This window comes from Heterodontus francisci, chromosome 2, assembly GCF_036365525.1.
Source record: "Heterodontus francisci isolate sHetFra1 chromosome 2, sHetFra1.hap1, whole genome shotgun sequence".
NCBI classification, from domain to species: domain Eukaryota; kingdom Metazoa; phylum Chordata; class Chondrichthyes; order Heterodontiformes; family Heterodontidae; genus Heterodontus; species Heterodontus francisci.
In genome coordinates this window covers 207,724,446-207,737,678 of record NC_090372.1, presented here as the reverse complement: position 1 = coordinate 207,737,678, position 13,233 = coordinate 207,724,446, and the positions used below count along the sequence as shown (strand labels likewise).

General features: G+C 43.1%; 1 protein-coding gene across 1 annotated transcript in view; it reads left to right on the top strand.

The window, feature by feature from the left end:
• The window catches only part of obscnb (obscurin, cytoskeletal calmodulin and titin-interacting RhoGEF b), an 868,128-nt gene that overhangs the window by 182,400 nt on the left and 672,495 nt on the right, over positions 1–13,233 (top strand). Inside the window, exons 39-40 of the mRNA XM_068053434.1 lie at positions 329–441; positions 5,729–5,882. Of these exons, the coding sequence (XP_067909535.1) occupies positions 329–441; positions 5,729–5,882 (267 nt within the window). The remainder of the gene's footprint in view (positions 1–328; positions 442–5,728; positions 5,883–13,233) is intronic.

Genomic DNA, 13,233 nt, shown 5'->3' with positions numbered 1-13,233 from the left:
AATTCTTAGCCTAATGCTGTGTCTGAGTGCTCCTTGTGAAGGAGGAACAACTCTGGTGGCTGGTTGAGGTTGGTGACAGTTGGAATGGCTGTGATCTTAAATCTCTGGGTGCAGTTCCGTGATGATCCTGCAATAACAGCATTAGCATCTAATGACACAGTGGCTGTAAAACATCCGCATGCTGGTTTAAAATTTAACCAGTGGAGCAGTTGTCTCTCTGCTAACATTAAAAAGGTTAAAAGTGAAGCTTTACCAGTACTTAGAGGTCCAACTTTTTAAACTTTGCTTTGCACCAGTTGCAGTTATTCTCTTATTCTTTTTTAAACAGAGCCTCCGGTGACTTTTGCCAAAGCTTTAGAAGATATCAAAGTTCCAGAGAAAGATAAAGTTGTTTTTGAATGTGAACTCTCAAGAGCCAATGCAGAAGTTAAATGGTTTAAGGTATGAATACATGAAAAGAAATCCTCTACTATCAGTGCAAATTGGATAAATGGAAAAAGAAGGAAAGATTGTTAGCTAAAACCTAAGTATTCTGAAGGAAGGTAGACTGTTTTAAATACATCAGTAGTAAAAGCTATGCTGCGTTTAGGGTATTGCTCTTCCACAGTGCATACACTGAAATTATTTTATTGTCATATTGTCAAATTTCTTTGTTAACTGTATTAATGTAAAAATATACATGTCTATTTTTTTACACAATTTCAAGACTACAGCAGACTTCTGATTACTGCTGTGTTGTCTTAGAAACATACAGATTGAAGATAAGATACTTTCCAAAGTTTTTTGCTTGAGCTTGTGGTAGCTTACAGGACAGAATTAATGGAGAACTGAGGTGAGACAGTAGGGGCTGGCAAGGAAAGCATTGGAATAGTCAAGAAGTAACAAAGGAAATGACGAAGTTTTCAGCCGAAGATGGGCTGAGTTAGGGTTAGAGGTGAGTGATGTTATGCAAAGGAAAGTAGTTAGACTTTGTGATGGAGTGGATATGGGCTGGATGCTGGTATTGGATAGGATGCTGAGGTTGTATTCAGTCTGAAATAAAGTTAGAAAATATTGGGAACACTCAGCAGATGGCATCCTTGAAGAGAGGAAAATAGGATAATGTTTCAAATCGATGACCTTTCATCTGGGGAGGCGGTGGCATAGTGGTAATATCACTGGACTAGTAATCCAGAGCCCAAGCTAATGCTCTGAGGATGATGAAATTTGAATTCAATTCATAAAAATCTGGAATTTAAAAAGCTAGTCTAATGATGACCATGAAACCATTGTCGATTGTTGTAAAAACCCATCTGGTTAACTAAGGTCCTTTAGGGAAGGAAATCTGCCATCCTAACCTGGTCCAGACCCACAGCAATGTGGTTGACTCTTTGAACAAAAATGCTCCCTGAAATTGCCTAGCATGAACTGCAAAAATTCAAACATGGACTTGTGGGAAAGATGGTCACATGTTTGGCAGCCAACAACATTTTCAACAACTTTGAAGAGGAAAGCAAACTTCTAGATTGGTGGTAGTTTGCAAGCACGCAGCTGTCACGAATGTTTTTTTTACTGTAGTAATAGCAGATGTAGTTTTCCTCCCATGTGCCCACTCTGTTTCCATATCTCTTAATTACCCTTCTTCAGTCACTATCTAACCTATTCTTAAATGCTGGCATGATCTCTGCTTCAATCGCTAACTCTGACGTTTGTCAGCCTCACAACCCTCTGTGCAGAAAGCATTTCTGCTGCTTTCTATCCTAAATCCTCTGCATTTAATTTCATATCTATGTCCCCTTAATATTCTAGACCCCTCAGTGGTCTATTTCTATCTACTCAGTCCCATCCCTTCATAATTTTAAACACCTTTATCAAATCATTCCTTGGTCTCCTCTGTTCTAATGAAAACATCTCACTTTTCCAAGTCTTTCTTCATTCAGTGAAGGTTAAGGACTGTCATGAGCTGCCTTTTTTTCTCAGGTGTTCATGATTTCAAAAGAGTCAGTATATGTACTGTAAAAAAAAATCAATAGAATGGGGAGTTTTTTACCCAGCATCCAACACAGCAGAGAAATCACTCTATGCCTGGAATAGTGCCTTGGAAGCATTCAATTCCACAGAGTCTCTGCCACTGTGCATGCTGGGTAAATGGTTCCCCATTCCACCAAAGCTTTTTCTTGCACGCTACCTGCAGCTGCCTTGCGCTGACCAGAATACACTGACCTCATGAAAATTTGGGGGCAAAAAGGAAGAAAGCTGCAAGGGGAAGCACTGTAAGGGTTCCCAACTCAGTGAAAGTTCCAGACATAGCAACTTTGTGACAGGCTGTATTTTAAGTTAAGTGCTTGGTGCATTTAAGGCTGTCCATAGTTTGTAATTTGTGAGTGTAGGTGGTTTCAGAGTGCCTCTTGTTTATTTTGCAACGTCACCTATTTGGGTCTCAGTAAGTGTCCGTTTTTTGCTGGAGTCCTTTTTTGGGAATGTCCGTTTATATAGATTTCAGTATATTTTATACTTTGTCATACCATGCAATATCTAGTGAACCTTTCTGTTATGCAGACCTGCTTCTTGAACATCCTGTGTACGCCTGGGTGATTAAATGCATCCTCTCAAGATATGTTGCTGTTTTAAATTTAGTTTGCGTAATGAACAAATTTTTGATCTCCCTATCCTTGAGTCCTCGGGCATGATAGGTAAGCTGTGCGCCCTCCATTCTTCCTTGGTTTATACTATCCAAGCTTTGCTAAACTGTAAAATCCCTAGAAGCTACATGCTGCTGCCCTGCCCACCTCTGTGGTGCTCAGAGCACACCCAGAAAATTGTCATCTTGCAATTGCCTCAACCCCTGAGTTCTTTCATATGGGGAAGTGCTATACATCATGCAACTTGGTCAGCAACTCTCCACTGGCTGAAGTCACACCTAGCAAATAAGACGATGGTTGTGGTTGTTGGAAGCTAGTCATCTTAGCCCCAGGACATGCTGTAGGAATTCCTCAGGGCAATGTTCTAAGCAGAGTCATCTTCAGCTGCTTCATCAATGACCTTCCCTCCATCATAAGGTTAGAAGTGGGATGCTCGATGATGATTGCAGTTTTCAGTTCCATTCGCAACTCCTCAGATAATGAAGCAGCCATTGCCCACATGCAGCAAGACCTGGACAACATTCAGGCTTGAGCTGATAGGTAGCAAGTAACATTCGCACCACACAAGTGCTATGCAATGACCATCACCAACAAATGAATGTCAAGAGAAGATGGTTAAATTCTCCCAATGACATTACCATTGCTGAATCTCCACTGTCAACATTCTGGGGTTGCATTAACCAAAGACTCAACTGGAGCAACCATATAAATACCGTGGCTACAAGATCAGGTCAGAAGCTGGGTATTGTGCAGCATGTAACTCGCCTCCTGGCCCCTGAAAACCTTTCTTTATCTAGCAAGGCACAAGTCAGGAGTGTGGTGGAATACTTCTCACTTGCCTGGATGAATGCAGCTCCAACAACAGTCAAGAAGCTCAACACCATCCTGACCAAAGCAGCCTGCTTCACTGACATCCCATCCATCACCTTAAACATTCACTCCCTCCACTAGTGGTGCACCATAGCAGCAGTGTGTGCCACTGACAAGATGTACTTCAGCAACTCACTAAGACTGCTTCGACAGCACCTTCTAAATCAACAATCTCTACTAGCTAGAAGAGCCAGGGCAGAGGGTGCATGGGATCACCTGAAATTTCCACACCAAGTCACACACCATCCTGACTTGGAGCTATAGCACTGTTCCTTCACTATCACTGAGTCAAAATTCTGGAGCTCCCTCCCTAACAGCACTGTGGGTGTACCTACCTCACAAAGACTGCAGTGGTTTAAGAATGCGGTTCACCAGCGCCTTCTCAAATACAATTAGAGATGGGCAATTAGAGATTGTCAGCAACACCCACATCCCCTGAATGAATTTTCAAAAAAGCCACCTGCACTGGGCTAATAAGACCAGCTCAATTTTGCGTCAGCCTCATCTGCTTTCTCTATTTCTACCTCATTCTCTATTAAAATAATAAGTAGCATGAATTACAAAACTCCCATTTATATTTGTTCCATTTGTAGTGACCAGCTAACAATTTAAATGCCTGAATAAATCTATCAATATCACCCCCCCTCTTTAAAATTTGGAATAAGACTTGATTTAAAGTTAGGTTAGGAATTTCAGGAACTCCCTCAAATGGTCTGAGCATCTTGCTTTTAGTAGAGTTGACTTGGACTGCGATATATACTTCTATGATTGTGTGACTCGGGCTAATCGTGATATCTCCTTTGACCTAAACTGGGATACTTTTATGCTTACATAAAAATATGCAATATTTCTCCCTTAGTTGCAGACCCTTTATGACATTTGTCTCACTGTGCTGGTCTGGATACAAGAAGCAGCTATTGTCTAATAGTTGTGCCTGTTCTTAATCTTATAGATTACCAGGATTTAGTGCAATCATGCTCTAACAATGCAGTACCTGCCTACTCCATCAGGCAGGTTCAGAGCAACCTCTGTACACATGGTATCTAAAAACATAACCCAGCATTCAGTGCTTGTTTTGCCTGTCTTTAAGCTTATTGAAAAAGGTGGTAGCTCCAACAGGTTCGAGTCAGAGCTTCACCAGAGACTGGAACAAAACAGCAGAAAGTACTGTCAAACCAACTCGGTGGGGATAACTGATGAAAAGTCACACAGACCTGAAACGTTAACTCTTTGACTAGACTGCACCTGGAGTACTGTGTGCAGTTTTGGTCCCCTTACCTTAGGAAGGATATTATTGCCATAGAGGGAGTGCAACGAAGGTTCACCAGACTTGTTCCCGGGATGGTGGGACTGTCCTTTGAAGAGAGATTGGGGAAACTGGGCCTGTATTCTCTAGAGTTTCGAAGAATGAGAGGTGATCTCATTGAAACCTACAAAATACTTAAAAGGGATAGACAGGGTAGATGCAGGTAAAATGTTTCCCTGGTTGGGGAGTCTAGAACCAGGGTCACAATTTCAAAATAAAGGGGAAGCCTCTTAGGACCGAGATGAGGAGAAATTTCTTTCCTCAGAGGGTTGTGAATCTTTGGAATTCTCTACTCCAGAGGGCTGTAGAAGCTCAGTCATTGAGTATATTTAAAGCGGAGATTGACAGATCTATAAATACCAATGACATAAAGGAATATGGGGATAGTGTGGGAAAAAGGTATTGAAGTGGGTAATCAGCCATGATCGTATTGAATGGCTGAGCAGGCTTGATGGGCTGAATGGCCTACTCTTGCTCCTATGTTCCTAACCTGCCTGGCGTTAAACTGACAAAAATGGATTGGTCGCCTGTATTAAAGCACACCTGATTGTACTTTCCACTGAACTCACTGTTGGCGTGAACGGTGCAGTACATTGTACTCCACCATTTCCAGCTTTATCACTCCATTTCTGCTGGCAGAAGGCCTCAAAATCTTTTTCCTTACATATACTGACTGATCTGTTTTATGTATTTTTAGCATTTTTTGTTTTATTTCAGATTTCCAACATTTTTAGGATTTTTGTTTTATTTTAAAAGAAATTAAAGCTGTACAGCTGTGACAATTTGGAGAGTCTAGAGTTTCTTGAATTCATCTTCTAGTTGTGAATGAAGTTCTTGGTCTTTCCTCTCCATCTAACTATGAATCAATGGAAAATTCCAGATATACATCTGTGTCATTCATACCTCATCATTATGATTTAATTTTCTGCAGGATGATGTGGAGATTAAACCAGGGAAAGGATATAGTATTATATCTAAAGGAAGGCAAAGGAGCCTCACCATTCACCGATGTGGAAATGAACACCAAGCACAATACATATGTGATGCAGTGGATAGCAAGTCGACAGCCATGCTTACTGTCTGTGGTATGTGGTTAGTGATTATTGGACCATGATTTATATTTTTGTTACAGTAAAAAGTAATTTTACTTTGTTCTTTGTCCAGTTGATTCCAGTTGAAATGTGAGATAATAGATAATTATACAATAAACATTTTAATATATTTGTTACATTGTATTTCTCTTTCTCAAAGCTTGCTCTTGGGGTGGGACATCCCACGGAATGTGCAGTCAACCTACTTTTAGCCATTTCTCATCTGCAATGTAAAGTGGACCCGACATATAGATAAGACTAACAGAAATGAGATATTATACCAAAAGCAAAAACATTGATGTTACTTGCTTATGCAGAATCCACTGTTGATTTATCCCACATTCAGACTGAGAAATGGTTGATGTATGCCATAGAGTTTAAAATAAAAGCATATATAATATTTCAATGATAAGATTCATTGGGATGTTAACAGATAGGATGGATTTCAGTAATAATACATGCTTGAGAAGTTAAGGTTTTTTCCCACTGGAGCTGAGATGGTGAGGTTTCAGGATTATTTAGGGTATGATAAAGCAAATCGTGAAACTGTTCAACAAGATTGCAATAAGGGGATACAAATTTAAGGGAATCACTAGGAGTGAAGATTAAAAGAAGGATTACTTACAGTGTTGATAGAATATTAAATTTTCTGCTACAATTCATTACTAAAGCAGAGCCCATAATTTTAAAAGGATTTGGATATTTGTTTGAAAAAGGGGAATATTAAATAGGGAGTAAGTAAAGAAATAGGATTAGACTAGGTGGATATTGTGGAAAAAATTACTGGCAAGACTACATGCGTCAAATAGCCTCTTTCTGTGCTGTGACTTTTTTTCTGCAGCAGTTTGATACAACGGAGTGGCTTGCCAGGCCATTTTAGAGGGCAGTTGCTGTGGACAGGAGTTTATTTACAAGGTTAGGTTGGAAAAGCTGGGTTGTTCTCCTTAGAGCAAAGGAGATTGAGAGAAAATTTAATAGAAGTGTACAAGATTATGACAGGCTTATAAGTTAGACAAGGAAAAACTGTTCCCATTAACTAATGGTACAGGACTAGGGGACACAGATTGAATATTTTGGACAAGAGATGCAGGGGGAATATGAGGAAGAAATCTTTTAAGCAACAGGTGGTAATGACCTGGATCTCACTGCCCACAAGGGTGGTGGAAGCGGAGACAATCAATAACTTCAATAGGAAGTTGGATGGCCACTTGAGGGAAATAGACTCACAGGGCTACAGGGATCAAACAGGGGATAGAGATTGGTATTGAGATAGATTGCTGGATAGCCAGCATGGACTTGATGGACCAAGTGGCCTCCTTCTGTGTCATAACTGACTTTATGGGCCAGATTTACTAATTAATTGAATTTAAATCCCACTAGATCCTATGGTAGGTTTTGAACTCATGTTTCCAGACCATTATGCCAGGCCACTCTCCAGTAACATCACCACTATGCTACCGTTCCCTTGGCAAGTTGCCAAGGCTCCTTTGACAGCAACTTTCAAACCAATTACCTCTACCAGCGGTGCAGTGGCTAGCACCGCAGCCTCACAGCTCCAGTAACCTGGGTTCAGTTCTGGGTACTGCCTGTGCAGAGTTTGCAAGTTCTCCCTGTAAACGCGTGGGTTTCTTCTGGGTGCTCTGGTTTCCTCCCACATGCCAAAGACTTGCGGGTTGATAGGTAAATTGGTCATTGTAAATAAATTGCCCCTAGTGTAGGTATGTGGTAGGAGAATTGTGGGGATGTGAGAGGGGAAAAATGGGATTAATGTAGGATTAGTATAAATGGGTGGTTGATGGTCGGCACGGACTCGTTAGGCCGAAGGGCCTGTTTTGGTGCTGTATCTCTCTGTGACCACCTTGAAGAACAAGGGCAGCAGAAGCATAGGAACGCCACCATCTGCAAGTTCTTCCACAAGTTGTACACCATCCTGACTTGGAGTTATATCGCCATTCGTTTACTGTCGCTGGGTCAAAATCGTGGAACTCCCTTCCTAACATCACTTTAGGTGTACCTAAACCACATCAACTGCAGCGGTTCATGAGGCAGCTCACCACCACCTTCTGAACGGCAATAAATGCTGGACTTGCTAGTGAGCGTCAAATCCAGTGAAGGAATAAAAAAATTATGATTTTATAATTATATTTTCAGTATATAATCTCTCAAGGAGGTATAAGAACATATGAAGTAGGAGCAGGAGTAGCCCATAGAATTCCTCTAGCCTGATCCGCCATTCAATACGATCATGGCAGATCTTCTGCCTCAATTACACTTTCCTGCCCATTTCCCATATCCCTTGATTCCCTGAGAGACCAAAAATTTGTCATAAATGCACTCAAAGATGGACCATCCATAACTTCTGGGGTAGACAGTTCCAAAGATTCACAACTCTCTTAGTGAAGGAATTTCTCCTCATCTCAGTCCTAAATGATTGATGCCTTATCCTGAGCTGTGCCACTGTGTTCTAGATTCCCCAGCCAGGAAAACAACCTCTCAGAGTCTACCCTGTCAAGCCCCTTCAGACTCTGGTATGTTTCAATGAGATTGCCTCTCGATCTTCTTAACTCCAGAGAGTATAGGCCCCATTTCCTCAGCCTCTCGTCATAGGACAACCTTTCATCCTAGGAACCAATAGAGTGAACCTTCACTGTACTGCCTCCAATGCAAGTATATCCCTCCTTAAATATGGAGACCAAAGCTGCGCACGTTACTCCAGGTGTGGTCTCACCAAAGCCCAATACAATTGTAGCAAGACTTATTTATTCATATATTCCAAACCCCTGGCAATAAGGCCAGCATGCCATTTGCCTTCCTAATTTCTTGCTGTAACTGCATGCTAACTTTCTGTATTCCTTGTTCTCTCTGAACATCAACATTTAGAAGTTTCTCGCCTTTTAAAAAATATTCTGCTTTTCTATTCTTACTACCAAAATGAATAACCTCACACTTTCCCATATTATACTCCACCTTCCACCTTGTTGCCCACTCACTTAACTTGTCTATATCTCTTTGCAGCTACTTTGTTTCTTCCTCACAGCTTACATTCCCACCCAACTTTGTCATCAGCAAATGTAGGTACATAGTTCTCGGTCTCTTTGTCTAAGTCATTAATATAGATGTAAATAGCTGAGGCCCCAGCACTGATTCTTGTGGCACTCCACTCGCAACAGTCTGCCAACTTGAAAATACCCAGCTTATCACTACTCTCTCCTTCCTGTCCATTCACCAATTTTCCATCCATGCCAATATATTACCCCAACTTCATGATCCCTTATCTTGCATATTAAGCTTTTGTGTGGCACTTTATCAAATGCCTTTTGGAAAACCATGTTTATTATATCGACTAATTACCCTTTGTCTGTTCCATTCGTTACTTTTTCAAAAAAAAACTAATAAAATTTGTCAAACATGATTTTCAAGTGCATGGTTAGATTTCCACAGTAATAGATTCCAGCATTTTCCCAACGATTGATGTCAGGCTAACTGAGCTGTAGTTCCTGGTTTTCTCTCTCCTTTTTTTTGAATAGTGGTGTTACATTTTCGAACTTCCAATCCACTGGGACTGTTCTAGAATCTAGGGAATTTTGGAAAATCATAACCAGTGCATCCACTATCTCTGAAGCTAATAACCTGTTTCTGCAGCTAATATGATAATTCACCACACCTTAGGAGCAGGTTATGCAGCTCCACCTTGCACCTCTGATGAAAAACAAGAGGAGCAGCAGCAGCAGCAGGAGCAGTACCAGCACCAGCTGTCTTCTCAGCCACATGCTGCTCCATAGGGGAGAGGGGATGAACAAAGAGATCCAACTCGAAGGAGGCAAGACCAGCACAGGGTCTACAGGCAGAGGATCAGCTCTCTCGACATATGTGAGCACAAGTGTCCTAGGAGGCTCAGGTTTTCACAAAGGGCCATTACTGATATTTACAATCTCCTGGAACAAAACCTCCTGGAACAAGACCCCCTTCCCACTGAATCAGGTGGACATGCATTGCCAGTGGCTATCAAGGTGCCTGTCTGCCTGTCACTGGAGGGCTCCCCCACTGCCCACCCCAGGTCTCCGCCTCTCCCCCGAGGTTCTGTGCTCTCCTCCTCTAGGAGAGAAAACAGAGAGTTCGAAGTGGTAGAAATAGTTTGTGTGGATACCAGTGAAGGACAACCTTTGTGGAGGCTGACTGTGAGGCATGGGTGTGAGAGGACAAAAGGATCACGGTGAAGGTGTGTGTTGTCTGTTCAGATGGAGAAGGTGCCTGGAAAGAGAGGAATGAGTGGAGCTGCAAGACATACTGTTCTGAGGAATGCTGTGCATGAGAATGTTGGAAAAATGAGAGCGTGGAGTTTAGCACCTGAGACGTGCTAACTGCTCTTCTGAGGTCCTGGATCCTTTTGGTGCACTCTCTGCAGGTTGGAGAGACCACACATCTGCTGCTCATGTCCTCAGTCACTTCCTTGAACACCAGCTTGGTTGAAGAGACTGTCCTCTTTCTCCCATCCTTAAGAAAGATCACCTGACTGCTGTCCTTCAGATTCCGTGGAAGAACGTCCAGGTAAGAGTGAGACACCCAGGGAACAGCCTTCCCAGGTCTCCTCTCCATTCTTGCTGCAGCCTCAAAGTTCCATCTGCAATTGAGCCATTTGAACCTATGCCAGGGTCCCTTTAGTCAAAAGTCCTTCCTTTGATAGATCCGATGCATCATCCCGCCCTCTCTAATTGGAGATGGGATGCTAATATTGTGGCTCAGTTGAAGAATCATGGCAAAGCCTGCTGAAACTGTCAGTTGGTTTCCGAACCTCGAATGATCCTGCCATTTTGGAATCTTGCAATCTTGCATTTTCTAACAGCAAACAGCTGAAGAACGCATTTGACAGATTCAAAGCAACAGGTTCCTATCAGGGAATGTGTAATACAAGGGAGAAAAATAACTTAATATTAGTAAAGAACTGCTTATTTCCTTAAAATCGATAGTAGGTGTAAAAAGTATGAATAATCTTACTGCAAATTCCATTTGTAGCAATACAAGACTAAATACTGTCAGCCACTGCTGCAGTTTCATTTTGGCTAATTGAATGCACTGGTTCCAACATATGGGATAGGATCTGTCAGTGAGCCTGAAAAATTGCCCCAATTAGGGCCTTAATTATTTAAATTCGCTACCTTCCTCCGTTCATCCCGGCTGGCCCTTGGGAAACTTCTGTGGCAGCGGGAATGCATCGAGGAGCTATCCCAATGCAACTCCCCACTATTTTTCCATCCCTGCCCCTCCGCCTCCAAGCCTGCCACCGTGGACCTAGGAGTGACCTAGGAAAATTCAGCCCATGCTAATCTGTGATTGGAGAAGAAAAGATTTAGGGTGGGAGCAGTAAGCGCGTAGTTATCGGGCTGGTTCGAAAAACTACAAAAGAATAGTAGTGAAATAGAGCAGTAGAGAGCCACTGGAAACACCAAAGTATACTATGGCAGTATAGAAGGAAGAGTATTTTGGAGATAACGAAGATGAGGCCAAAGAGTAAACAGTGAAAATGGAAAGATAGGTAGGCTTGGGTAGCAAGGCACAATTGGGGCTGGATTTTATGGTGCTGTCTTTTGGCAGGTGGTGGGGGAGTTGTGGGGAATCTGTGCGGAGCCTTCTGTCATGGAACCCGATGCCGTAATGCTCATTTCCGATTTTGTCGGAGGCGGCGAAGGGCCGTGGTGGCACTTACAACCCGACGTGATGGCATGATCATCTAAATCTGTTACATACTGTTTTGCATACATCTGGGTGTCATTCACCGTGATAGTACCAGGGATTCACAATTCTGTTCTTGACATGTGGCCCTCATGTGCCTTCATTTTCATGTCTTTGAAGAGCTGGCGCCACAGAGGCGTGAGTCCTCGGTGCCTCGAAAGGTAGGTAACTTAACTGTTGTTATCTAGGGGAAGTGGATTTTGAAGCAGACATTACCGCTAAGCTTACTCTGCAAGTGCATTGTGTGTTTGGGGGGGGGGGTGGCGGGAAGAACTCAGCAAGTGGATTGTGTGTGAGGTGGGGGGATCTCTGCAAGTGGATTGTGTGTGAGGGGTGTGGGGAGCTCTGCAAGTGGATTATGTGTGAGGGGTGTGGGGAGCTCTGCAAGTGGATTATGTGTGAGGGGTGTGGGGAGCTCTGCAAGTGGATTATGTATGAGGGGTGTGGGGAGCTCTGCAAGTGGATTGTGTGAGGAGAGTGGGGAGCTCTGAAAGTGGATTGTGTGAGGGGAGGGGGGAACTCTGCAAGTGGATTGTCTGGGATGGGGGAACTCTACAAGTGGATTGTGTGTGAAAGGAGTGGGAAGCTCTGCAAGTGGATTGTGTGTGAGGGGAGGGGGAGCTCTTCAAGTATATAGGTGGTTTTTGTTGGGGGGCTAATACAGGGCACTGAAATGGTGTTGGTATGGTCATGATGGCTCGCACTTTTTGAAAAGTGTGAGACCAATATCAATCCATACCATAGAGCTATTGCAAGCATCCTGCAGAACCAAAATTAATGCAAATTTATACCCAGATAGGTGTACTTACCTTTTGAAGGAAGCCAAAGGTCCAAGGAGGATAGAGATGAGTATTATTGACCCTCTTTTCCTGGATCCCCTTGCTGTGCTGAGGTGACTCCGCCAGAAGCGGGCCCAAGGGACAGCTGCCGCTCAAGAGAAGCTCATAGATGTAAGCAGCAGCAGCGGCCAAGGCAAAGAAGAGCCCAGATACGCCAGCGAGTCTATAGGACTCACTGACATACCCACAGATGCCTGAGCAAAACTTCCAGAGAAGACTGCGACTGTCCAGAGGGGCCATCACAGACCTCTGCGCACTGCTAAATGATGATTTGTGACTAGTGGATTCTGCTGTGACCCGCAAAATTAACGTGGCCTTAAACCTTTATGCCTCTGGATCATTCCAAGGATTCATTGGTGACGTGTGTGGTCTCTCAATCTGCAGTGCACCTTTGCATCAAGAAGGGCTGGCGACTATGTGTGTTACAGGACAGACACTGAGAGTCAGGCTGAGAGGCCCATTGGATTTGGGGACATTGCTGGATTCCCACAGATCCTAGGCCTGATTGACTGCATACGTGGCCATCAAGGCTCCCTTGGACCAATAAACAGGAAGGGGGTTTCATTCAATTAATGTTCAACTGGTATGTGACCACAGAAAGTGCTTCCTACAAGTGTGTGCCCGCTTACCGGGCAGCAGCCATGACTTATACATACTTTGTTAGTCCCAGGTGCCACAGCTTTTCACTCCCCCTGCTCACCTTCAGGTAGATTCTTGGGGATAAGGGCTGCCCCTTGAAGACATGGCTTCTGGCGCCAGTAAGGAACCCCAGCAAT